Source organism: Aythya fuligula, chromosome 8 (genome assembly GCF_009819795.1).
Source record: "Aythya fuligula isolate bAytFul2 chromosome 8, bAytFul2.pri, whole genome shotgun sequence".
NCBI lineage: Eukaryota > Metazoa > Chordata > Aves > Anseriformes > Anatidae > Aythya > Aythya fuligula.
In genome coordinates, this window is record NC_045566.1 from 11,541,123 (window position 1) to 11,568,519 (window position 27,397).

The 27,397-nt window shown below is 38.7% G+C and overlaps 1 protein-coding gene and 1 long non-coding RNA gene across 2 annotated transcripts in view; one reads left to right on the top strand and one right to left on the bottom strand.

The window, feature by feature from the left end:
* Nucleotides 1-5,748: 5,748 nt before the first annotated feature.
* On the bottom strand, nucleotides 5,749-8,026 carry LOC116492182. The gene is made up of 2 exons (XR_004253556.1): nucleotides 7,956-8,026; nucleotides 5,749-5,967 (listed from the first exon to the last, which is right to left on the bottom strand). It is a non-coding gene; the product is annotated as an uncharacterized LOC116492182 (long non-coding RNA).
* ST6GALNAC3 (ST6 N-acetylgalactosaminide alpha-2,6-sialyltransferase 3) overlaps nucleotides 7,013-27,397 on the top strand; it is a 215,864-nt gene continuing 195,479 nt past the window's right edge. Inside the window, exon 1 of the mRNA XM_032192727.1 lies at nucleotides 7,013-7,364. Within this exon, the coding sequence (XP_032048618.1) occupies nucleotides 7,347-7,364 (18 nt within the window). The 5' untranslated portion in view covers nucleotides 7,013-7,346. The remainder of the gene's footprint in view (nucleotides 7,365-27,397) is intronic.

Below are 27,397 nucleotides of genomic sequence, written 5' to 3' on the forward strand. Positions count from 1 at the left end.
GATACGCTGATGATAATCTTGAAAACTATGAGGATGGGAAAGCTCTCTAATTGCGCAGTAACACTAAAAATCTGCATTATGATCCCTTTAATGCATCTCACTCAGATGTTCTCAAATGGTTTTGGCTCCAAGTTTCAATTTCTTTGCTATGGGAAAGTAGGCTGCGATTACAGGGCAGTGTTAGTACGCATGTACTGAAATTGCTGAGCATGTTTTTACAGGTGTCTTTAAATTAAAATGAGAGAGGTTAATATCCAGTGTAATATTAGGCATTTGATTAGCAGGAGGGATGAGAATTATCAAGGTTGTAAATGATTGCGACTGAAGACGTGGTAAATTTCTCATGGAGCCATACCATTTACTTCCAGTGAAAACTTTACCAGTTTTAGCAAGGATAATTCAACATGCATTTTACACCAAAGACTGGTGAATCAATAAAGTCTCTCAGTGGCTTCAGAATGATGAATGGTAGGATTAAATTGCTTTAAAAATTAGTGTTTAAAAATAGGCCACCCTATCTTTGTGTTTAATCACTATAATGGATGTGTGCATCTTCCATTTTCAGTCTGGAAAACTGTTAACAAAAGAGCTAATGCTCTCTTGAAAATTCTAAAAGACTTAACAAATCATCATCATCATCAGAAGTCATAAATCACCCAAATTAACAAAGATACCATTTTTACAGTGGTACGGGGACCATTGTTTGGACTTCATGTGAACCACTGAAAGGGCTTACTCTAAAACTCCTTGTTTGCTAAGGTATTGGGATTCTTAAACACTTTAACACTTTCTTTTTCAAAGTTAGCATAAAAATGGCATACATTCTTTCTGTAGCTTTTCTTAGAGAAAGTCATTTTAATATATCCTTAGGTTGCATCCTAGTAAATGGTGGTGTTTGTGGACCCAGCAGTTGGTATTAATTGGGTTAGGGTTTGTCACAGGCCAGCATCTTGCTTTCTTTGCTGTTACCTAGAAGTAACCACTTTCACATGAGCTGCTCATTTGTGGGGAGTGGTGTCACAAACAGTCTTGTAAGATAGAAAACTTTATTGGCAACCCCGCTGAATGCCGCTGTAATAGCAGGAGATGGAATCTATCTGATTTCTCGATATTACCATAAAAAATATTAAATAACAAACCTAAGATTTCAAAAGTTTAAAGTGCCAAGCTGACTATCTCTGCTGTCTTGACTTAGTCAAATTTTGTGCTAAGCATCATACATAACTTTAAATCAAATGATCACAACCTGTTTTCAGTTTTAATGCTCACAACCTGTTTATGGGCATAGGTTGGCCAGATGCACGTAGAGAGCAGCTATTTCATTGTTGGCTCCTCCCTGTCCAAATGTGGCTACCCTCTGCCACATGTTGCTTCACGACAATGAACGGGTTGTCCTGTAGACAGGATGCCTAATTTCCTAATTAGATTCTCTAACTGCACGCTCTTACCCAGTGTAATATCCACACTGAACAGCAGGTATATATTGCTGTTGTGTAGGAAAGAAGTTGAGTCAGGAAAAAAAGTGTCCATTTATGTTGGTGTCTGATATAGGGTGTTTGGGATTTTTTTTTCTCTCAAGTGTTAGCATTATGTGCTGATAAATCTGCTCAGAATAGAACTCCCGTTACCTTCAATTGCAGCTGCAAGCACCCACTGCATTTGTGAATAAGACCTTATGGTGTCAAACTGGGAATCCAGAAAAGGAGGGACAAGCATATTAGTTCCTAGCTATTCCTTCAGAAGGCACTGCAGAGGATTTGTTAGAGACAAGTACAGAATCCACCTCTTCACAGCTGCTTTCAAAGACTTCTCATCAGAAAATGGATGCGGGTTTTCTTTATGACCTCTTTCTCATTCACTGTATAACTTCTAATTTTTCCAGTAAGTGAGGCAGTTATCCTGTAGGAAATAGCATTTCTGTGTGATGCTGATTCTCATCTTTTTCAAGTCCTTCTTTTGAACTACAAAAAGGAAGAAAAACAGGGGAAGAAAAAAACAACTTCCTTTGGGGAAAGAATAGTGTGATCATATTAATTCTGGGACACATACACAGGCTGAATTTAAGTTGCACATACAAACTGAATTCTTTTATTTCTTTATTCTTGTGTTTGATGGTACAACTTGAATAGTGCTTTTAACAGTATCATTCGTTTGTAAATCAGTTTTTGTTTGTAACCTTAAACCCTCAAACTCAGGGCTGCTGATTATTCTAATAAAGGCAATATACAAAGATCTCTAACTCATTAGCCACCTCAAATCCCCTTATAACTGCATCTTTTTATCTTTTAGCTCACTGTTACACAGCAGTGTAGAAAACTGTTAGAGGGAAGCTTGCTGGTAATATACCGGTAACACTGCCTCTGTTAATTAAAAGGATTGCGTTAAATATATTTTTATGAAAAGTCTGGTACAATAGCTACCAGATGTTACAAAAGACATAAAAGCTTTTGCCTTGAGAATGTATGTTTATAGTTTGAGATGGACTCTACAAGGTACAGCAGGGTTTTGCCACTGGCAGTTTTCATGGATGACAGTGGTTTTAATGAACAGGTAGACATCTTGTTCTCTTTAGATCCAGCAGAACAAACTCTGACCTTAGGATACTGCATGATGCCTAGTGCCTCTAAAGGCTTCAAGAATAGCGTGAATTTAATAGGGGACTAGAATATCAGTTTGTTTGGGTTCAGGGGAGGAAAAGCTCATGATCCAAGATCTGTAAGAAGCTTTTACTGCTTGTGTTTCTTGAGTTGTGGCTAAGTAAGATTTTAAATTTTTCAGGAATGGAATTTCTTTGAGATAATTTTAATGGAAGATGTTGGATTTCATTATAATAATTTGATTGCTGTCATAACTCAAATCAGGTACATAATGAGGTTTAAAAATGGAAATACGTGGGTTCTAGTGAGTTTCTGACCTTCTCCGTAAATCTTTTCATATGACACCTATATTAAGCAAGAAAATGTTGCTTAGTTTTCCTGTATATAAATCATATTTCTGCATCCTGTTTAAACATTGGAGCCATAACTTAAAAAAATAACTCCAAGCCAGACTACATATGCAAAACACTTTTTGTTGGTTCCTAAAATGACTGTCATTGTGTTACTGACCATTTATAGCATGCTGAAATAATTCTAGTTCAACAAGACCATGAGTTAAACACAGTGCTAGTTTATATCCTGTGGGAGCTTTGGTAGAATAGGTGGAGATGATAAACTGTTGCAGGGTTGGACCTTTATTGCATCTGTCTATTTTCTGTTGAAAGTTTGTAACCATAGAGAGCTACAAAACCTAAGACTGAGATTAGAAAATATCCTTTTGATTGCTTTTGTCTTGCTGTTGTGCTGTTTACAGAAAGAAGTTTCTATTTCTAAAGAGAGAAAATTCTGGACTACGGCACAAATCTGGCTTCAGGATCTTATTTTTTTTTTTCTGGACCCAGGCCCTTAGCAGCCTCTGTCCTGCACTCTGTTCTGGCTGTCATGCTGCCCTGTTTCTGAAGATGTGAGGCAGACAATGGTGGCATGCTCCGTTCTCTGGCTTTCTGTGCATGGCAGAGCATGTTGTGCAGTGGCTGCTGCTGTCTCTCCTCAGTCCTACTGCTGTCAGCCAGAGCAGGGGAAGACCTCCTGAAGTCCTCAGAGGATGCTGCTGCTGGGCTCTCCACTGAACTTACAATAACATTGTATGAGATGCTGGGTAGGCAAAGTGAGTGGTGGGCGCTCTTTTCCCCGTTTTCCTACTATCCAGGCAGTGAAGTAGAGATGGATTGCTGTTCTTCACAAGACCAACAACAAAAACCAAGATTCTCAAGTTCCTATCTCAGCCCCAGAATTTATATATATGTGTATATATACATTTTTTTTTCATTTTTCTTTACATCAGTTTTACATATAAACATTTTTTTTTCAGTGTTCTTCCCTGGAGGACAGCTTCCCATTCAAACCCGAGATGGGGCTTTGGGATTCCCTGAGTTTTGTGATGCCATGAAGCAAAGCAGGATGTCATTGAGCAAGGTGGCTCAGATCCAACTTTATTGGTGCCCTTCTTAGTATGTTATATTAGAGTGGTCATAAGAAAACACTACTCTTCTTTGTCTTGAACTTAAATTAACTCACTCCTGCATTTAGAATAATAAATCTTTACTGATGTGTTTTCAAGTGCAGTGGAACATGAGATAAAGTGTCAAGAATGGATGGGGACAGTGTATTTTTTTTTTTTTTTAAAGAACAACTTTTTCCTCTTTCCCTAAGCCCCCAAAAGAGAGGCACTTTGTATAATAAAACCAGTATCTGCCTGGATCTTTGGAGGGAGCACGGCAGGGGAAGAGTCTTCATTTCTGCAGCTCAGGAGAAAGCGTTCCCCTGAAATGCTGGATTTAAATTTTCTGTTCAAATTTCAGGCCTTCAGTACTGTAATTGAAGGAGTTGCTGGTTCTTCCTGACGCTGCTTTTATGTGAACAGCTGTATACTCAGAGATAAAATCTTGTTAGAGGGCAAATTGGCACAAGCCTATCTAAGTGTGAAATAGCTTTAATATTTTTGTGATGTTAGAATTCTATGTTATAAAAATACTGGGAGTGTAAGGTTTTGATAATATGAGCAAAGAATGTAAATCATTAACAGTGGAAAAAACAAATGTGTCCTTGGCTGAAGAACTTGCTAGAAAGGCCTATTAACCAACCGTATTCTGTAGTCAGCAACATTACCTTTAAATGGCAGTACTTCTTTTGAACATATCATTTAGCTTTTGAATGCCTTCAGAATTTTATTGATGGCTTTTCTTCTTTGGGTGACTACGGTGAGTTATACATTTTGTTTGTCCTTACTTATTTTTACACGGGCAAAACATCTGGAGGTATAGCTGAACACAGCACTCTTCAGAGTTTAGTCTGCTTTAACTAGAGGTAAGCTACCTAGAAAGATGGGCAGTTTCTTCTCTGAGCACGTTTTTTATCCATTTTAAATTCCATTTGTTCTGTTAAAACAAATTTTATAAATAAGATTACACAAGCTTTTCTGTTTAAAAACAAACAAACAAAAAACTAGTTCAGTGTAAACTGGTTGCTGTTAAATGAGCAACTTCAAAAACAGACACCTAAAGTTCTCATCTAAGTTTGGAATGGAAATAAAAGAACAATCATCTGAAAAGTTGTTACTGATTTGTAGGGTTTGCTTTTTCCTTCTTCCAGTATTTCTATGGATGCTTGCATTTTGATCCCTGGAAGTTCATGCATTTAAATATTTAACTTTCTAAATAGTAAATGTTTTGTGACAACACTGTGCTTTGTATGAAAGCCATATACTGTGTAAGACAGGCTATATCATAGAATGGCTTGGGTTGGGTAAAGGATATATATCCTTTATATCCTATAGATATAAGATACTGTAACAGCTTATTCAAGGTTTATTTCATCTTGGAGAAGAAAGAAAAAGTTTTCCTAAAACGTTAGGTCTGGACAACACTTGATTAACGCTTGATTTTTTTTTTTTTTTTTAGAATTTCTTTGAAAGAAAGTTGGGAGGTGTGGATTTGAGTGTTTCTAAGTGTGCATTTGAAATGGATGGGAAGAGACTCCAGAGCATGTGAGGCTGTGTGGCCATGCTAAATTGTTACCATGACACTGAATAATAGCGAGGTGGTGAGCTGAATTTCTAACAGCATTAATGGTGCCAAGCAATCATTGTCTCCTGGTAAAATGTGCAGAAGTACTCCACAACTCAACTTTTTTCTTTTTTTTTTTTTTTTAAAAATGAAGTGTCTTGCAGCTGAGTAAGGTTTAGATTAATTGCACTGAGAAGTAAGCTGAGTAGGGCAATATATACTTCCCATTGGGCTCTTTCACTTACTTGTATGGCACTCTTGTTTGAAGCTGTAAGGTTTTCCTGAAAAGTAATAGTAGAATTCAGACTATACCAAGACTCAGGTGTTCTCCTCAGTGGTGAGAGGGGCTGAGGAGCTTGCAGGGCCTGTGTTGAAGAAGAGAGGAGGAAAACAAAATAAACCTGTGTGGGTCTGGAGGGACAGTGCAAAGGCCAAACACAAATGGGCATTTTCTTTGGAAGTGCACAGGATTGCAACCAGGGACAGCATGAGCTGCAGAAAGCCTCCACAGTCCCTTTCTGTTCTACTCTTGGGGATGATTTGCCTCTGTATGGAAATGAGGAGGGCTAATAATGCCTTTAGTGTCAATCTACCTGTTGCCTAAAGGGATTGTGCCTGGTTAGGAGCAGCTTGCCAGGTAGGAGCAGTATCAGTTACTAAATGGGTGGCACAGTACTAACCCCTTCTGGATACCACATACTAAGAGTCTGGGTTCCAGATGCAGTGCAGAGAGGATGACTGCATCAATTTCAAGGAATTTTGTGTTTATCACACAAAATCACAGGAGTGAAGCAATATAGCACGCAAAGTATACAGAGGTGTCAAGTGCAGAAAATGAGAAGAGTTACAAGGTGTAGTACTGAGCAATGCTGGGACAGCGTGGAAGTGGAAGAAAGACCGCAGGAGAAGCAACAAATAAGAAGTAAGACCTTTATGATATACAGAGTGCGGTACCGGGAAGTTTGAGTATGGTGAGATGATGTAGAAAAACCACAGGCAAAAACTAACTGCAATAAGAATTTCACAAGTGAATTCATTAATCTGCAGGTAACACCACTTCAGTGTAGTTAACCCCAGAGGAAGTTCAGAGCCTTTTTCAGACCTGCACCAAAAAGCTTTCCCTTCCCTGTGACGTGTGGCAGCCTTTTGCAGGGCAAGGCAGCACAGCACAGCACAGGCACCCTTGGTGGGCTACTTGTGTTGCTTGCTGATAACGATGAGCTCACCAAAGGAAGCTGGCCGAACACAAAACAATACTTCATTCTCACAGGCAGTGTAAGGGTTTTCAGAGCCCAAATAACAAAGAACTTGGACCAACTGGCAGCAACTGTCTCCTGGGAACACTTAGGGAGTTGCACAGGGATTAATTATAAAGACGTGGCTTGATTTTGGAGCATCACGGACCGCCTGTGAGCCGTAGATTGCTGTCTGTCCGTGCACTTGATGGTGAGCGCGTCCCGGGGCTCACAAACACGCTGGAGCCATGAATCAAACGCGGTCATGTGATGGAGGGGAGGTACCGGGCTGGCGCCCAGCCAGTGGCAGGAGCTGATGGGTGGAACAAACGGGGCATAAAAAGACTAATATGACTAACGGATCCTGGCTGCGTGGTACCCTTATTTGGATCTACAGGAATGTGGGCTCTAGCAGTTCTGCGGCTCTACCAGCCTTTTGCCTGACACTGGAACTGCTGCTCACAAAGTAGAATCCTGCTGCTCTGTGGTAGGAAGGCTAGAGAAAGAACATGGCCTGCATTCTGAAGGTAAATCTCTATCTGTTGCTTGAATGCATTGTTAGAGAGCCCCTCGCTGCTCAGAGGCATGGATTCGGTATGGTCCTATTGCATCTTCGTTGTCTCTTTTGAATACTGGTTTTGTTTGCAAATGAATATGGAGAGATTCTGCAACGTACAGCTGTGCTCTGCTTCCCTCTGCCATTCTTTTCCTCTTTCCCTGCATTGTCAGAACAGCGAGCTATCAGCTAGTGGGAAGGGAACTGTGTGCCGAGTAATAGGAGGGGGGTGAGGGGCTCTGGTTTGTCTCAGTTGACTTTGTTGGAGCTGAATTCCTTCCTGAGCTATAGCATTCGGGCAACAGACTCCCAGTACAAAGGACAAAACGGGAAGTTATTTTCTTTTCTGACTGTGCAGCATTCACTGCTTTTAAAGCAGAGGTTGCAGATGTACACAGCTGCCCCAGTTGCTCCTTAAGCACACACTTCCCTGCTGAATTTACCCAACACCCACATACTCCACAAATTATATTTAGCATTTAATTGTGATCCCTAATTAAGGGACCTATTTGATGCAGGGTTTTTTCCCCTTTCACGCCAGCAAATACAAGTGCAAACTTACCGTGTGCTCATATGCTTTCTCCAGCCTGCTTTCCTCAGATAAAAGTACTTGCAAGCAGCATGTCATGGAGATGGAGGGAGCATCGCTAGCACTGAGTCCTGAATGAAAGGGGAGGAGGCGGAAGTGCAGCCAGTTGGGAACAAACGGCGTTTGTTCCCTTACGGCATTGTCACTTGCAGGCAGCCCCTCTCCTGCGCCTGGCTCCAAAGTGATTTGTTTGCGATTCGTTGGTTATCTCCCTTGCTCCTTTCTGTGTATATTTTGAATAGGTTTGTGCTCTGTTCCTTTTAGTAAATAAAACCTATCTGGGAATACTTTGTTATTTTCAGTCTGACCTCCTAACGAAGGGCTGATTATCCCAAACTTTGGGATGGCCTCTCACAGCAGTTGCCTTCAGCGTATCAGCTGGATGGGTGAATTGCAAAGCTTCAAAACAGCCCCCAAATAATAAACAGTTCTGTGTCTCCTGGAATCCAATTCTTATCACTTTCCTCAGTGTTGAACTCTAAAAATAACTGCTTATTTCACTGCACTGTTTTTCCCTCTAATTCTTTCCCTAGTAGTAGGTCTGTAGTGCATGGATTAGTTTTTACTTTTGTGAGCGCGGATCTTGTGGCAGTTTTTTAAATAAATATGGTGAAGTCTACCTCAAGTGCTGGAACTTCCTTGAACTCAGAGGTTCTGCATGGAGGTGGATGGTAACAGAATCCCTTAAGCAGACAGCACTGACGCAAGTGAGAGTTAAGTTGCAACTTGGGATGGGGCGGTAGGAGCTCTGTGAATGGAGCCTGGCTTCGCAGAGATAAGCAGATGCACCCCTTTTTTTAAACACTCCCTAGACTTGGCTTGGATCTGTAGGTTCCAGAAGAAGGGAAACTTTTTTTTGACAATGTTAAAAGATCAAATACAAAATCTTCCTTCTGGCACTGACAGTTAAAAGAGAATATCATTCTAGAAGAAAGCTGCAGTGTGTTCCCCCAGCCTCCTCCTGCACAGTCTGATGGCACAATGTCTCCCAGCATGACTTCTGCAGGGCCTGCCTTTAGAGTTTGAATCATAACACACTAAATGCCTCCCCTCTGCCCAGCCCTGCAGCTCCATTTGGTTGTAGTTCCGATGATTAAATCAATAGATACATTGGTGTTCCTTGACAGGGAGCCTGCTGCCAGCCTGGTTCTTAATCTTGTTAACACAAGCAGGTGCAAGGATAAAAAGTGAAACAGATAAGAGAAGATTAGCTTTGTCATAAGGCAGGCTGGACTTCTTTAGTCAGACATCCCACAGGAGTAATCTAAATGTATAGATCTAGATACTTAACTGTGTATGAGTTCTTAATGTAATGCCTGTACTTCATATAAATATGAGTAGTTGTGTAATTTCTGGATCTGACAGAAACAAAAGCAGCAATTGCCCAAAGGGGATCACAAATATTCTTCAAACTTGTACCATAGCAAGGAAGTTGAGAATAGTATGTATCTCTTAATGTGACGCTTAGTTCTTTCCTGAAAGTACAAACCTGTTACCCTCATCCTCCTCCGTTCTCTTAGGTTTGTTCCAGCTCCCTAGTCTATTTGGTCAGTAGCCTGTTTGGAACCATACCTATAGCAAATACTTTTATATACATAAAAACTTTGAATAGGTAGTGACACAGTGTATAGGGAGGCAGACAAACTGTGTTTCCCTGCCACATCTGTTCTGAGTGGCTTTGTGGAGCTGCCTTGTGGCTCTACCTGCCTTAGTTCCTAGATTTTATTTTTAGTTTTTCCTTCTTGCTCATTCCTTTCACAAAGATATTGGGGCTTGTGAATACTGGAGTTCCGTATGTGTAAAAGCTTAATATAAATGATGTTTGATGGCGATGTATTTAATAGCCACTCATCTCTGTTCTTTGTAGTTAATAATTAACCAAAGTTAACTTGCAGTTTACTTAAATATATTGGAAAAACTGTACAACTGTATAATGTCTGATACCAAGACACCCCCCTTTGCTGTAATTACTGCAAGAAATCATCTCTGTATGTAGCACTTGTAGGAGTGCTTGGGAAGGTGATTTTTCCTAAAATGTGTGTCGTCTCTGGGGTGTTCCTTTGTGTACTCTCTAGTTAAAATAATCAGGACTGTTGCTTGTTGTGGCCCCAGAAAGTCTGTATCCCAATCACTGGTGGGACATCCTGAATTATAACTACTGAAACCCTCTTCTGAGAAATTCTCTCCTCTGTTGAGGAAATGCAGAGAAAGAGGCAAGTTCTAATACACAAGATCTTTTTTTTTTTCCTCACCATCATGTCTTTTAAAATCATAGCAGAATAGCTGAGTGAAGTGTAGGCTTTTCTTGGAAGAAAACAGTTGATCTTCTGCTTGTTACTATGGCAGCTACGTGCCACCTCGCTGATTACTAGATTAACAGAGTGATTACTACTTATGTAATCACTGTTAACTCTGCAGATGTTGAACTCCCTGACTTCTGCTGTATCAGCCACTGGGTCTTCAAAATGTTATTAAATACATTATTTCAAAGGGACCCCGGTTTTTGATTAATTGAAAAATGACACTTCAGTGCACCTGTCTTCCTACAGCAAACACATGAATGATGATGGTACCCTGTAAAATGTTAATATCCCCCACTGAGGATTGGGCAGTGATACTTTAAAACAGACAGAATGGGTAATGTTACTTCATAAATACCACGCTTTGCAATGGATTATGCCTTCTCATATTCAGATTCTTCTTTTTAAGTTGAGGTTTTGAAGGAGATGATGAAGGTGAATTATGCTGTCATCACAGGGCAGTTTTAACTGTGTAGCTTTTAGTGTGGTAGAATTTAACAGAAAATGTACTTGACAGGCCTGAGAAGACTACGTATGAAGTCTAGAAGGATGTTTATTTCTGTTTTGTGTGTTGTGTATTTACTCTGAACAAAAGTGATTTCATGTGTCTGTAGACTGGATGTAACCTTCTATCTGCAGAGATCACCAATGAAACCTTCAGTGAAATTGTGTTGTAAGTAGTGTTATGCCCTATCCCTGGAAATGTTCAAGGCCAGCTTGGATGGGGCCTTGGGCAGCCTGGTCCAGTGGGAGGTGTCCCTGCCATGGCAGGGGGTTGGAACTGGGTGGTCTTTGAGGTCCTTTCCATCCCAAACTACTGTAGAATTTTGTACAACCTCAGGCAATGCTGTTGTGACCACAAATGACTTTGAGTTATTCTTTCCAAAGTAAGCAGGTGGCTAGCTAAAATCCATAGCTTCTTTAATATTTTCCTTATCTAATTACAAAACTGAAAAAACAATATCACAAACTGTAACTTGCAGTTTTTAACCCAACCCCTTAGCACTGCCAGTAGCAGTGTTTTGAAGGATGCTATAAAAGATCTTGTGTCTCAGCATAAATCTGTGTACTGCTAGGGGTTTGCAGAGTGCAGGGCTGTCCGTGGAGGCAATGTGTATATCCTGCTTGAATGAGGTCCAAGATCATTCACATGCCTCTTGACTGCTAAATTGACTGCAGTAATTTTTATGCAAAAAAATGGGACCTATCTATTTTCCTGTGCTGAGAATTATACTTTGGTCTCATTTGATTCTCACGGTGTCCTCTATCCTTTGTCATGATGACAAATAGAGATTCTAATGAAAAGAACAAAGGTAGCCCTCCTTGTGGGAGGATGCCCACCTGATGGGTCATTTCCCAGCAACTGCTGAATTTGCTGAAAGTTGACTGTAATCTGGGTGCTCAACTCAGCCTATGGTGGTTTGCTGATCAACAGTTCTGTGGGCTGAGCTATTTTTATTGTGGCTGGGATAATTTCTGTGAACATACCATTGTATCTTTAGGGATGGAAAGTGTCATGTAAATACAAGAGATCAGTCTTCTGAACTTTCGTTTCCTGCCATTTTTCACACTTTGTGGCTTCTGCAAGGTTTCTTTTTATTTCTATTTTTAATTATAAAGTGCTTGAGGGGGAGAAATTTTCTGTGAGGAAAATACAAGAGGAGTTGTACCCATTTCAAGAGTCCTGAAAATGTTTCATTGCAAATGTAGTTAATAGCAAAAAGCACATAGTTTGCTGCAAGACTGCTTTGAAAAATCTCTTCCAAGAGTAGCAGGCTGTGTAACATTAGTGCTCTGTTTTTGTATAGTACCTGTATTCTGTGTTTTGGAAACTCACGTTTCTACAGTATGGGTCATGTGCCTTAAAGGCATTGTAATAGCAAGCAACCTTCCAGATAACAATTGCAGTGTAAATGCATAAAGGTGCCCCTTATGAGGTATGCAAGTGAGCTGGAAAGTTAGCAGGCAGATGCAACAAAGTGTTACAGAGCAGAATCAGCATTTTTGAGGCAGTAACCAGGTCTCTTGTTGAATCAGCCCATCCTTTATTTGCTGTGGCTGACTTTCCCCCACCCCCACTGCCTTCCAAAAAATAAAAATGCTTTTGTAGACAGTGAGAGATGTTCTAATGGATCCTAGCAAAACTCCACAGCTGCTTCTTTCTGATGCTCCTTTTGTTGGTCATTTCTATTTTAAATGCCTTACAGTTATTCTGTTACTAACTAGAAGACTTCATTTCTGTAGGTCTATATTGTTTGCTTCTAATTTGCTCCAGTGAATGAAGTTGCATTAATTAATCTGGCAATGTGTAGGGCTATGATTTGCTGTATTATGGTCCAGTGGTGCTTAATTACCATGTCAGATTTTTTTATAGGGTGTAGTACAAGAAATTTAGTAATGTTTTTTGTGTTGGATTCTTGAAAAAAATGAGGAAAATTAAATTCTAAGTATAAAACATTCTTGTTCTCATTTGCAATGATATTTAAGTAATTATACTTTAAAGATTATATACTAGTCCACTCCCAAGCACAAGGAGACAGAAGTGTAGTCGGGCTGAGTCCTATAGAAGGCTTTCCTTTGGTTGAATGAACTTAATTTTGATGCCTACGTAGCTAAAACAAGACAACCTCCAGTATAAGCATGCTTGAATTAGTTTAAAATTGGACTTCTGTTGTCCTAATTCAGCAGAGGTGTGAAAACCCAAACTGCAAAATCAGCACAAAATTAGGACCTGTCTCAGTTCTGCTTTTAAGTATTACATGATAAACCAGTAATGGGGCAAAAGGTTTTTGGTTTGCAGTTCATCTTTAAGCAATGAAGCATATGTCATCCAGATGTTCTGCCCCCTTCTCTCTCCCCCTTTAGGCTATGTGTGTTTTATGCATAATTGTGGGTATGGACTATTAAATTCCTATATTAAAGGTCAAGTAGTCCTCTCAAAATACAGCCTCTTTATAGACTTGTGCGTGAGCTTCGGTGATATGTCTTGTTCTTTTGTTTTTTAAATTCTCATTTTGGTACATAATGAATGCCAAATAATGGTAGATTACAGCATTGCACACATCACAGGAAGCAGCAGGTTCTTATACTTTGTAATATATATAAAACGCTTGAAATAGAGGTCAGATGTGCTCTTCAATATTTGTAGTGAGATGGCAGGCAGAACAAAGCAGATCTGGTGTCAGAATAAATAAACATGCACCATCAATTAAAGGGGACCTGAAATGCAGCTTAAAATATCACTAAAAAAAGTAGTCTTAGGTTTTAGTCACAAATATCACAGCATCTGCTCATCTAATTCAAAAAGGCAATTTTCAGTAATCTGTTGTTTCATTCCAGTAGTATCTGTGCACCTTCCAGAAGTGTAGTCCCGGACACCGATCTGTCCAGGGCTTGTTCTTCACCTTTTCCCAGAGAAGTGATATTTGTGCAGCGCAGGTTGACTTCATTTAGAGGGATTTGTTTGTGTGAGACTTTTTAAAGAAAAATAAATAAATCCTTGTGTGTATTAGAGGTGGAAAGGAAAGGTCAAATGCTCACATACCCAGAGCAGCTCTTGCCATAAAATAGCTATTTTGTGCAAGAGACTTGAAATTACTGGTTTTAAACTTATTACAGAGTTTTAGTTTGATTTTCAATTATTATGGGCCTGAGCCATGCAGCCAACTGCAATTCAATGGCTGACACCTTGAACAGGATTGGGAATTCTGTGGGAAGAGTGGGAGGTCTTGGTTTGCGTGTTACTGTTTGATCCCTTAATTGCTGAAGATAGGTGCTGATGTGTGGAAAGTTAGTGGTACCCAAGAACATTTCCAGCCTATGAACTAAATAGATTTTGTTATTGTTGTCCATGACCTGTTCCCAATACTTTCTTCTGCCCAACAGCTGCTCTCCATCCATGGCCCAATTTGTAGCACAGATGGTTGGGAATATGCAAATATGACAGAGGTGGAGGTGCGTTAACTTGGTAGTGTTGGAATCCGAGCCCTGTCTCAAGGAGTTAGGAAAAACTGACCTTTATGGGGATCTGTGAACAAGGTGTGTAAAGGAAGCCCTAATTATAGGGTGCAGTCCCAAGAAATAAGGCAAAACTTTGCCTTGAGCCCTATCATTCCTCAAAGCTAAGGGAGCAGTTGCCTTATGGTTGTCAGCAATGTGGGTTGTTTGCTATTCCTGGTGGAAGAAATCTGCATCTACTGCATTTTCTGTGGTTCTTCTTGCAAATAATCCATGCATCACTTGAGCTGAGTTAAGAGACCTGCACTTTTTCTTTGGGTTCATGGGTTTCTGCATACTGGGAACTCTGGAATAAAAAAAGACAATGTGATTGTGTTGTGCATCATGTGTTCTGGAGACCAGAGTCATTCACATGCTTTTTAGGAAGTGCATGGCTATATCATTTTTAATTTTTTAATCAGTCAACCAACTGAAATTATCAGTACAAAATCTGTAAAAGTGGGGCATTGTGTTTAAAATAATGACAGTTATTTTGTTTCTGATCGCTTTAGCAGAACCATCTGGAAAATGATCATTCTTAGCTTTATATATTTGATATTGGATAAAATACCACACAGGATATTCTATTTCTTCCTTACTATTGAGAAGAGCAAAGGTGAGGCAGGAACTGAAATGGAAGGGTTTAGGATATGAAATCTTGTAAGTGATGCTGTTCAGGAGTAATGGATTATGTTGTCTAAAGGCAATCCTATTAAGTATTTCTTGTATACCTGTGCAGCATGTGTGACGTTTTAAAATTGCTGTGGGAGCACCACACTTGCTAGTAATTAAATGAAGTGTAGCTTCTTATGAAAGATGTATTTTAGAGCAATTTGCATTACCAATAGGCAGTGGAATACTAGCATAGGCTGGTAAGATCCAGGTGTGGAGCAGTTGGAAGTCAGCAGAAAAACATGTTTATTTCATGGGAATAGCAATTTGCGTAGAAGAAATGCGGAATGAATTATTTATAGATCCTGTTTCTTCTAATGAGGCATTGCTTGCATGCTGGTTTGCAGGATTAGGTATCTTCTCTTTTCAAAAATTCTCTTCCTTAAAATACAAATAACCTCACTTCTAGCAAAAGTTTGCTAGGTCTTTAGTGAAGGGAATGACCTCCTGAGTATGTGACAACAGTTAAGACATCATTTTGTGGTACTTGATGTTTTAACTCTAGAAAAGCCAAAACCAAAATACCATATTATCCACAGTATCACTTTTCTGTACACTTCCCAACCTTTTGTTTATAATGAACTTTATTTTCTTTCAAATCTGTTTGCTCAGATTTCAGCCATTTCCTTCTGAGAAAGATAGGATGATACAACAATTAACAAAAAACAATGTGTATTTACTAGCTGTTTAATATTCACATTAGTATCATTACAAACCTATTTAGGCCAGTAGAGCACCACCTTGAATATTCTTGAATAATCACTATTCTATTGTTTTATACTAGATTGTGAAATTATGATCCCGTAGTTTCTATATGTGCTTCTCCAAATTCCTAAGACATGTCCCCTTCTCATAACTGGAACTCAATTGATTTTTTTGGATTCATCCGTGCTAGGTTTTGATGTTTTACTGTGTTGTATTCCGCTGTGGGATGCAGATATTCTAGAATAATTTCCTCTCCTATTTACATTTGTTCTGATTTGGCAGGTGAATAAAGGTTTCAAATCTCAGTAGATGATTATTGGGGCTTATGATACTACTGAAATTCACAATAGTTTTACTAAAATTTTCTACCTTAGCGCACTCAGCCATGTGAGTGAATGAGTTACAAGTTAGTGTGTCAGCTGATCTATGGTAATTGTCCTGTGTTTGCATTTGTCTGTGGCAGTCTGGTCAGGTAACAAAGTATTAACAGAAGAGAACTTTCTCTTAGTGCTTCATATGTGGAGACAGAAGGAAGATTTTTGCATTAAAAAAACAAAAACAAAAACAAAAAAAAACAGAATGGAGAAGGAGACTGACTCACGGTCCTGTGGGATTGATCCTTGGAGCTCTGGAATGTGTAAGTGGGGGAAAAATGCTTGAAGACGTATCTTTTATGGAATTTTTGTAGAGAAAAAACTTTAACTTTTTTTCTGTATGGTTAATAAGGGAATTTCAGACAGCTGTCTCTGAAGGTCTCTTTATCTGTCTCTTTTTATTTCCTTCCACAGGGCATAAAAATACTTTCACAGAAAAAAATAGATTTACCCTACTAAATGTTTTTCTTCTTAAGCAGGGGAATGGGAAGAGAAAAGCCACTGAACATCTCAGACAAGCTCCAAGAAATGGCAGTTTTGGAATACTCTGCGAATAGACCCTGTACTACAGTGCGTGTGTTCTCTCAGCTAGAGCTGGCTGCTCTGCTGCATGCTCTTAAGGCCTGGCAGCCTGTCTCTGCAGCTCTGCTATAAACTGTAGTTCATATATATGTATTTTTTCCTTTGCATTCACTGCCACTTGTGCATTTGCATTTTTTTTTTTTTTAAACCAGTTAAGGTATCTTAGTGGTTTTATCAGGTCACTTCAAATCAACTAAGATCTGAAGACCTTAAATGACATAGCTTTCCCCCCATCTAACCACACTTCCTCTTGAGAATACTAAATATAGTGTCCCAGGAACCCACTGTCCTCTCGCCCTTTCCTTGGAGTAGTTCTGGCTTTGTAGGCTGCCCATTGCTACTCACTTCCCCTCTGTTGTGCCAGCACAGCTGTATAAATGTGGTAACATAACCACGCCTACAATACTAGAATACACATTATAGTATTCTATACAAAAACATATAGTATTTTTTATATATAAAAATATATTTTTATAATATATAAAATACATTTTTTGTAATTTTTTTTTTGTATAGAATACTAGAATACAACTGGAATACACTTTTTTATTTTTAGTTTTCCAGGCTTGCGTTTAAGATTGTTTCTTGAATATTACAGACATTGCACTGTGCCTAGCTGAGGGCCAGCACACATGCAAAGGGGTGGCCTACATGGGGACAAATCTTTATGCGGGTGGTACTACCTAAAAAGCTTCCAGCAGTGTTAATTGTTTGCACTTAAGTGAGGGGCTGGTTGCCAGTGTCTAGACAATAACCAGATCTAGCCACCATTTAAATGGGGGAAGAATCTATATGGGAAGTTTTGTAGCAGAAGCGCAGCTTTATCATGTGTGTGCCCCACTGCCCTGAGTTAGAGAGGCGACAAATGCTCTTGTCCACTGTGTTGAATCAGTGTCTCTGAGCAATGCAATCTGGTTTTAGTGCACCTAGAATGGAAAAAAGAAGTGGTCCCTCCTTCATCTAGTCATGACAGCAGCCAACATTTTTCCTGGACTTGTAGATACCCCTGTGACCTTGTCCAGCTACGCTCAGCTGAGTAGGTTGCACGCTATCTAGCTTTGTTACCTTTGAACAATGCGCATGGGTCACCTGTCTCCTTGTCTCTATGTGCCACTACTACTCATCTGTAATCCTGCAGAAACTCTGGGTACCACAAAATATCTGCATTGATTAATTTCTACATTTTAACAGTGGGTGCAAGGGGTAGGTAGCTGAATTATTTAAGAAGTAGTACTGTATTTGAGTAGCACTAATGCTATAGTTTGAGATGGTAATTGTACTTAAATAGTATAATAGAGTTGATGACCATGTATGTTGGATGTATGCTCTTAGGCCCTTTATTGCCCTAGATGTGTTCTGATAACTCAGTGTGTGTGTATGTACACTTCTGTCTAGAGGGTGGTGTGTGAATTCAGCTGGTGTCCCCATGGAGTGCTTGTACTCAAGGTACATTGTGTGAAGCTCAGCTGTTGTTTTGTTTAAGGTTTGTTTGCATAGTTTTCTTTGCCTCTTGGTCTGTCTGGTATTTCAGATGGTGGTTGGAAAATAAATGCTTCCAAAAAGTCAGCTTTAGATATTTGCCAAAACCAATGTTAACCAGAAGTATTAGAAGAACCAGATTGGCTGTGCTTTTTTCACTACTGAGATCTTACATGAGACCTTATTACTACCAGCCATTCATTGATTCCAGTGGGAGAGGCTGACTTTGGTGTGCTTGTTCTGAATGCTAATTGCAAGAGCTTTTAGAGCTACAGACTCTTACTTTACCTCTTACCTCTGATCATCAGTTTCAAATCTGCCTGAGGCCATTGCAATGAAGAACGATCACACAATGAAAAGTGCATCTCCCAAAAGGTAGATATCATGCAGGTCACAGATATGTGGAGATGTATTGTAACTACCTTTCAGCTTCAAAGTCTGCAGCAAAACATTCAGTGACAGTGAAAAGAAAATGGAATTTAACACATTTGCTGCTTTTTAATTTTTGTCTGTCTGCCAAATCTTGCCCTTTAAGGGAAGTTCTCAGCCCCTTGTGAATAAGGCTTGAAGAACTGACTTGTGGGCCTCAAAGCTAAGTACCATCTCTTGTCATGATTTGCTAATGGCACCATTAAGTCACTGGTGTTTTATTTGTAAAATGTCTTGTGAAGCTTTGCATGAAAGTGCTCTAAAGCAAATTATGGGAAAGAGTAATCCATTTATGGAAATAAGCATCCTTGTAGGAAGGAAAATGGAGAACTCATCAGTTGTTTAGATAAAACTGCAGGAAGTCTACTTGGGGAGAAAAACAAGATAAAAACCCGAATGTTGAATTGATAATAAAATTATTTACTGGGCGGAAACTTTTTGTACCAAATGAAAATGTGTTTTGAAATTGGGGTTGAGACCTGAAGAGAACTGTGGCTTTAACAGCCTTAGATATGTGACAGCTATTTGGCATTGTGTTTTTGCTCAGTAAAAACTTACATAAACAGCTGTGTGCTTTATTAATTGCTGGTTGTTTCTCACTGTTTTATTAGTAACAGAAAAATGGCTGTTTTGAAACAGGTTATTTTGGTGCTTGGAACAGAAATGGTAGGATAACGTTGTTCCACTCTTTCTCTTTAGTGGATGTAAGATTGTTTTAACCTTGGATCAAAATAGTCATTGCCAACTATAATATATGAACTATGCCTATAAAAAAAATAATCAAAAATCCTTGAGGCTTTCTCATCCAAAAGAAATAGGAAGAATTGCTATGCTTACATGCTAGTACTACCATTGCTTTACCTCGCCTCTTGCTCTGATTAAAACCCAATCCTTGTTTGTATGCTTCCTCATACCTCTGAAGACGGGGGGGAAACCAAAGTGAGATTACAGGATTCATATTGAATCGTGTGTGGTATTCAAGGTGACTGGAAAGGACAGTTATTTTACATGTTTCTGGGACTACTAGACAAACAGGATACAGAGGAATATAATTAGTAGCCAGCTTGCTGCCTAGATGCTATTTTTCAATATACTATTATTGAGTAAAAAGTATAAAGTAACTGTGTTTTAATAGACTTGTTTGCTTTCAGGAATTTAAAAACTCTTTATAAATTAGGTAAGAAAGGTATTATAAACTTCAAAGGATGAGCCTGGTTTTGCTGATCTTGTGTGAAAAGTTCCCTCTTACTGTTCCATTTGTGTGATTGCAGACTATGACAATAACTTAATTAGTGTAATACATGTACACTATTGCTGTGTATATGTAATGTATTTGCTTAATAGTTTTTGTTTTTGTACTTCTATTAGTCATTTATTTGCCACGCAGTCTGTGAGAGAAATGAAATATAGTAAAAGCTGTATCCAAAGCTATGGAAGGAAGTAATTAAGTTTAATTGAAGTCATTTCTTTGAAGTATAATAGCAGATGCAAAGGCCTAATTCAAAGCAGATTTAGGCAACACATGCTTTGAAATGCTAGCTTGCAAATAGACGAGTATTACCATTTTTAAAATTTATGTAAAGCTGTCTCCTGAAACCTCAGCCTGGAGATCAGGTCCAATAATAGACACTTGGGCTAAGTTTTGATGAGGGTTGTTACTTCTGTTTCTTAATATATTACACTCTTAGGGTGAAAAAAAATCCCGGAAGTGCTGTCCACAACATAACAAACAACTACGATAGAACTGGGAATTAGGTCGGGCTACTTCTTCATCAGCTGTGTTAAGACATCCATTGGAAATTACAGGAAAAACTATATTAATAATTCTGAAATGTAATTACATTATATTTATCAAATGTTACTTGCAAGAAACTTTATACCTTCTCATCTTCATTTTCTAATATTTGTATGGACTTTAAAGGTTCAGTTGTTTTTATATCAGGACTTGAAATTGAATTTTCTGCAATAAATGCAAAAACGTACAGGCTTCTGTTGCATGAGGGACTGATTATGAAATCTGCATAAAAAAAGAAAACAAAACAACAAACAACAATCAGGTAACACTTAGTTTTCACAGCACACATCCTTTATTTCTTTGCAGAACTGATGCAAACAAGAGAATCTTAAACATAAAGATGAAAACTTTTCTTACTCTAGTGTTTCCGAATTGCTGAATAACAGAATGTTTTTTATATATATATTTATATATAAAAAATGTTAACTTCCTTCCACCTGCACAATGATATTAAATAAAAAAGTTTTCAAATACCTCAATTAACTGCTCTACCCAATTCCAGAGAGGCTGAGTCTATCCTTCCCTTCCCAGACTCATGAAGGGGGAAAGACCTAGAAGTAACAGCTGTGGAAGGCAACTGTCCCTCTGTGGATTTGGCTGGTGGTGGAATTACTGATGGGCAGATTCTGGTGGTAGCAATGCAGAGGAAAGCAGGGTCTGTCTCTGGCCCCATATGGATGGGCACATAGCCTTCTCCAGCACTGAAGTAGTAAAATATATTTGTGGACAGATTAGAAGATGCTGCATATTATTGCTTTTTTTTTCTGTCTACCATTAGGAAGAAGTAACAGATGAGTAGACTAGGCTTTTCTGTGTCTTAATTTCATTGCTGCTACTAAAGCACTAAATAAATGTGGTAAGTAGAATAAGATTTACTGCAGAACTGTGAGAGGGACTGCATTTTAAATGTTTTCTTGGGTTTAATTTGTATCTTAGACTGGCGATTCATACTGCGGGTAGGGATTTTATGGCAATGTATGCATAATACAGTAGGCTGTATCACCAGGTGTTCCTGATGTCCTTCTGAGAGGAAGGCAAAGCTTGGTGTTTTTTTGTTATTACACTAGATTTTTGTGTGTGCTGATAGACAAAAAAAAAAAAAAAAAAAAAAAAAACACAAACAAAACAAAAACAAAACGGATCCAAACAATTGTTTTTCTTGCTCTGCTGAGAGAAACATTGTTCCTTGAAAGCCAGCTGCAAGAGGGCTGGAGGGGTGACATAAAATGGCTGCCACCCCGGCTAGGCGTGGTAGTGCTGGCTGCCTATGGGAGCAGGACCATGGGGGTACTGGCATTTTTCTGAAAGCCAACAGTGGATTGCACCTGGCTGGACTGCAGAGATGAGGTGCCTGAAGATGCTTCTTGTAATGACAGCCTGTCATCTGGCTTAATTGGGGCCTGTTTTCAAAAGAGACCTCTGTGGGGATTTTCAAAGCTTTTCTCTGGTAAATATAGGCACCCAGTGGAGATTAGGCCTTGGTCCTGTTTTTTCCCTGTTGCAGGCTAAGAATTATTGAAGTGTGACAAATAAGACAGAAAAGTGTTGTTGAATGGACTTGTGAGCATGTTTACCTCTGTGATCGTTGCCTAGAACAAGAAGCAAATATGTCCGTGTGTGTGGGAAGCTGGTGTGCGTATGCATTCTCTCTACAGAAAAAGCATAATTAAAAGCAAAAAATTGTGAAGTCTGGGGTTTCTCCTTTGAGAAGAACAGTGGAAGGCCGGTAACCACCCACTAATGCATGTGCAAGTTTTTAGAAAAGAAAAATGTTATGAGAAGAGTCTGAGGGAGCTGGGCTTGCTAGGCCTGGAAAAGACTTGAGCAGTAGCTACTAGCGGTCTTCTGCTACCTCAGCGTAAGGAAGATGGAGGTGGGCTCTTCACGGAGGTGCACTCTGGAAAGAGTCAGCAGCCTCAACTTGAAGCAAGAACAGTTCCAAAGAAACATAATGAGAAAAAAATCCCACAAAGACTGGAATAACACTGGTACAGAGGCTTGGCATATCCACCCTTGGAAACTTTTGAAACTGACCAGGCCGAGGCCTGAGGCAGTGTGAGGTAAGTGACTAAAGCTAGGCCTACTTGAGGCAGGAGTTGGACTAAGTTATCTCTAGAGGTCAGGTCTCCAAGTCTTAATTATTCTGTTAATGATTTCTACAATGCTGCTGCTATTGATAATGTTAATTATAGTACACCATATGTAGCAGGTTTATTGAAGCATGTCTAATAGCTGTGTCAACAGAATCATCCTCAGTTATGTGCAGGTCAAACACTTTGCTTCTCTCTTTAATCTTGCTAAGTTGGCGTACTGGAGGTGATACCTCCAGAAGGTGAAAACCATAGAGTTTGTTTCTACTTAGAGTACATTGAAGAGCTGGAAATGGCGGCCCTTCAGATGAGGTGTAGGATTCTTTTACCAATTGGCTGGGGGGATGAATAAATTACTGTCTAGTAGTCTTGAATGTAGTGTTCGTGATCCTTTATTAAGGTCACTGCAATTAAATACAGGCTTTTATTGAAAGGAATTGCATTTTGCAATACTTGTAAGAGATCCTGAAGAATTGTATTTGGCAGCAAACTTTAATGTGGCAGATCTATTTATTTAGCTGTCCTATAGCTTTTTTCTTTTTTCCATGCAAAAGGCACTTCAGTTTTTTTTGTTTGTTTGTTTTATTGAAGTGGTGGAATGTAACTGCTTTTGCCGCATGTTTTCAACTAGACAGAAAAACCTGGCTAAACCAATAGGGTGTTGGAACTAGATAATCTTTAAGGTCCCTTCCAACCTAAACCATTCAGATTCCATAAGTCTGCTGTAATTTGATGGTATGTGAGAGTGCAAGTGCAAAAGTCCATCTTTCAGCTTTTTTCTGCAGTTTGCTGATTCATCTGGCCTTTTTTTCCCAAAGGCCCTATTTAAAACCCACATTCAGGGTTATTATCACTTTCACCAAGAGAATAAGCTTTATGTAATTATACAAGAGAGACTGATCTGGAATGAGGTTTATAGCTTGCTACTAGTATGAAAATTCTTCTTTACAAATTTATTTTTTTAATTAAGGGTAAGTGAAGGAATGTTTGATACATATGCCCTTATTACAGCTAAAGTGAACAGAAGTGATGTATTCCAGCTGTTTCTGCTGAAATCCTGTCTTGAACAACAACCTTTTCTTGTTGCTCAAGGGCTATAGTGTAGGCACAGAAAATGTTGAGTTTTGCCCAACCAAATTGTGTATGGTTAGACTGCTACTTGAATTTCACATCATTATTTTTACTGGAATGTTAGAGCATACAATGTAGTTCATGGGTGGTGTCTGCTAGATATACAGAAACCTAATCCAATAGGATTCAGGGGAGGTAAGGAATTGTTTTGCTTTGTTCTCATTACCTTATGTTTTTGTGAGGATTATGATGCTAATGTATTGTCAAAGTATTCACAACCTCCCTACTCCCTGGCCCGTTCTGCCATTTAATTTACCATAGCTTAAAATCAACAGCCTGCTAAAACACTTACCGGTAAGCGTTATTCTAGAATGCTTGTAGGAAACAAAGGTCAATCCACTGGTGCCTGTACACTGAATGCATTCTAACATTATGGTCACAGATCTTTGCTTTAGTGTGGTTTTGGTCCTCCTGCTAGCTGTGCTTACTTGTCATCCAGGAAGATTCAAATGAGTTTATGCCTTAACACCCTGCCATGATCTTCACCTTGAATCTAAAAGCTGAAACAACTAAAACAGTCCAGGTTCCCGGTCAAATTGCGTATTAATAGTGGGTGTCATATGCTTCACATCTAGAAGGACAGACTTCACCTAACAGATTTATGATACTCTGACTCCTGAACTAAACTGGAGTCTTTTTCTGGTACAAAGATGGAAACAAAACATAGCTTACTGCAAGCATGCCACAGAGTGGATTTTGCATTACTAGGAATGTTATTGTAGGTCTGCTATCATTGGCAAATATGCACATCTTTAAATAGCTGCTGGCAAGACTGGATTGGAGCATGTGTGTTTTTGTATGGACATTCATGTTCAGGTGGACGGAGGATAAAGGCAAATATGACTGCTGATTTTGGATCTCATCCTGTCTTTCTTGATGTAGTTTCTGGCTTTTCAAGACGTCTTCCAGCTCCAAAATGTTATTTCTTAGACACTGTAAGGTATGAATATGGTATTTTTAGTATATTGTGGGTTAGTTTGAGACAGACTGGAGGACATTAGTAGATTATTGTGCATGACTTGAGTAGTTTCATTTTCAGTTATTCAGACCTCCATATACAATAGGAACAAAACATTCTGGCTTTTCCAACTGAGATGTATGTATGGAATCTGTAAATAAACAGTCCTTTCTGTTAGCGTGTAGTTCTGGTTGGTGTTACCAACCTTCAAAGATCAGAATTTTTCAGGTTAGGTTTAATGCAAAACTGCCTGTTGGACTCTATCCTCCAGACCTATAATCAGAGATTTTGATACTGGCTTTCCTCTTGCAAAAATCTTTTAATAGCTCCTTTTAATAAAGAATATAAACTAAGGCTAACTGTAACAACTCTGCCTTTAATACACACCTGCATTGAACAATTACTGTTGTATTTTTCAACACCCTCTCGTATTTTAAGGGATAATAACTTAACAGAAGTCTGCCAAAATAATAAGCAGAGACTGAACATAAGCCAGAATAATGTTCTGTCTTAAATCCAGTTTGTTTCTTGCTTGGCTTCATCTAAGCAAAACAACAGTGTGGTGTAATTTGCCAAATGGTTGTATCAAGTTTACGTCTACCTTGGCTATCACGAAGGGGTCTTCCTGAATTATCTGCTAACTTCTTAGCCATCTAGTTAAGTCTGGTATCTAAGAAAACAGGATGCTGTGGGTATTTTATCATTTTTTTCTAATGGAAAGAGGTATTGTTTTCATAGCAGATAGCTCAGCAACAACAAAGTTCTGAGCAGACAGAAGAGCTTGAAGTTCTAGTTTCTTTTAATTTGAATTTTTCTTGTTTAGGCTTTTGCATATTTCTCTATAACTTGTACAAGGTCAGCTCTAACTGTACTCAAATGGGATTAATTAGCTTGCTCTCTGTGGGGCTTGACCTGTAACTGCTGAAGAAAGGATCTCATTTCTTGCAGAATAAGCAATGTTTTTTTTTTTTTTCTTTTTTTACAGGAGTGTTGTAACAGAGCAGTCATTTTGCTTTTTGCTTTTTAATCAGAACAACAATATATTTATTATAATTACTCAAGAACTGCTAAGGCATCAGAATTTTTTTCCTGTGTCTATGGGTTTCCAGGACAAATATATGGATTTTATTAGTTTCAGTGATGAGACTGAAACTGTTCTTGTCTTGATGTAGGGAATGTGTTCTGGTCATGGTGTAGGGGACTGGTTTTGCCTTAACCATTTTACTAGCTGTACTGGAGTCTGAAGCTATTTTATGTTGTTGCGTTGCTTTTGAAGTAAGCTGTGTTCTCCAGAACACAGTTAAAAACTTTATTGAAATGGAGGAAAAAAAAAGAGAATGATACTGGGACAGAAGAAGACAGGAGAGGTATTTTAAGCAGTCACATATCACCCTGCAGAGGTGTTACAAACAATCTTGGGTGCTTCAGTAAACCAGAACACATTTCCATATTATAAATGGTGCAGCACTAAATTCCTTAAAAATGTAGAAGAACTTGTGGTGTTTTACATATTTTATCTGCATAGCAATAATCAAATTCCTGGATGAAGTAGTACAACTTCATTACTATCAGCAAGGGTTCACTGGAGTAAGAAAGAATTGAATCAAATCCCACAGAGCTCCTGTCATGTAAAGTAACAAGCTAATGCTTTGCATGGTACTTCAAAGAAAAAGGCAGAGCTTAATTGAAATCAGATGGAGTGACAAAGCTATATCCCCAAGCCAAAGTGAGCAGTGGTCAGTCGGACTCATGAATGTTCATGAAAAAGCAATAGTTTGCTGAAACTCTACATGGGTTTGGTATGTTTTTAAAAAAAAAAAGTCAGGAAACATTGTAGTGGCTGCATCTTCATTTTTGTTTTTGATTTGGGACATGAATGAGATTGGAATAAAGAAGAATCAACTCTTACCTGCAAAACATGTTCTTATGAAATAGAGAAAAGATGCCTTGATGAAGAAAAATGTTTTCCTGCTTAACTTTTTAAGCTGTTTTAAGAAGTTGGGATCTTGATCTGCTAATTGTAATGTAAGTGTCCTGCTTAAAGGAACTGCACCAGCTGCCTTTCTCATACAGAGTCCAAGACTCTGTGCTCACTGCTAGGGCAGAAATACATGGTGTAAACAAGAAAGTAAGGTAAACCTTGAAAATCTGTGATTCTAGCAAGTCTTAATGTTAGTTCAAAAATTCAAAGACCTGTAACAATCAGCCCCTTTAGAGGATGTTTTAGAGGATCCTTCCAGGACCAAAGAAAGCAGGGATTTTACTCTGCAAGTCCCCAAGGGCATGTTGCTCATGTATTGTTTATGTTCCTCCTCTTCCATTCTGGTAGATACCAAATGTTTGTCCTCTAACGGTTTTCTGTCTGAGCTCCAGGTAGCCCATACACTGTTAATACGTTCACCATAATCTATGAAGTACTTACTGCATAGAAGATCAGTACTATTTCAGCAGCTGTGAAAATGTGCTCTGAGGGCTGCATAACTTGGAATAAATGTTTCACTAAACTTGTTACGAATGGTGTATTTAACTACTAGAGCAAGTCAATAATATTTAGAATTAATTTAGTGTTCTTTTTATTATTAAAGTTTGCTTGCTTCCGTGGTGAATAGTCTAGTAAGCATGTGGTACTATAGAAATATGATATGGTCTGAGTGCTTTATTAAATAGCTAGTCAATAACTGCATTTACCAAATGAACTTAATTTATTGCATTTATCTTTTTCTGAGGAGTTCACAGTTCATTACAAATGATTTATTGAACACGCGTAAACCAGTTTAGTAAGCTGTGTTCTGTCTTGAGTGAATGCATTGCTTGTAGTATTGCTAGTGTTTTATAAATTTTAAGCAGTGTTTTAAGTTTCTGAAACATCTGAAAATGGTGATGTATGCATTGTTAGAAGTCTTC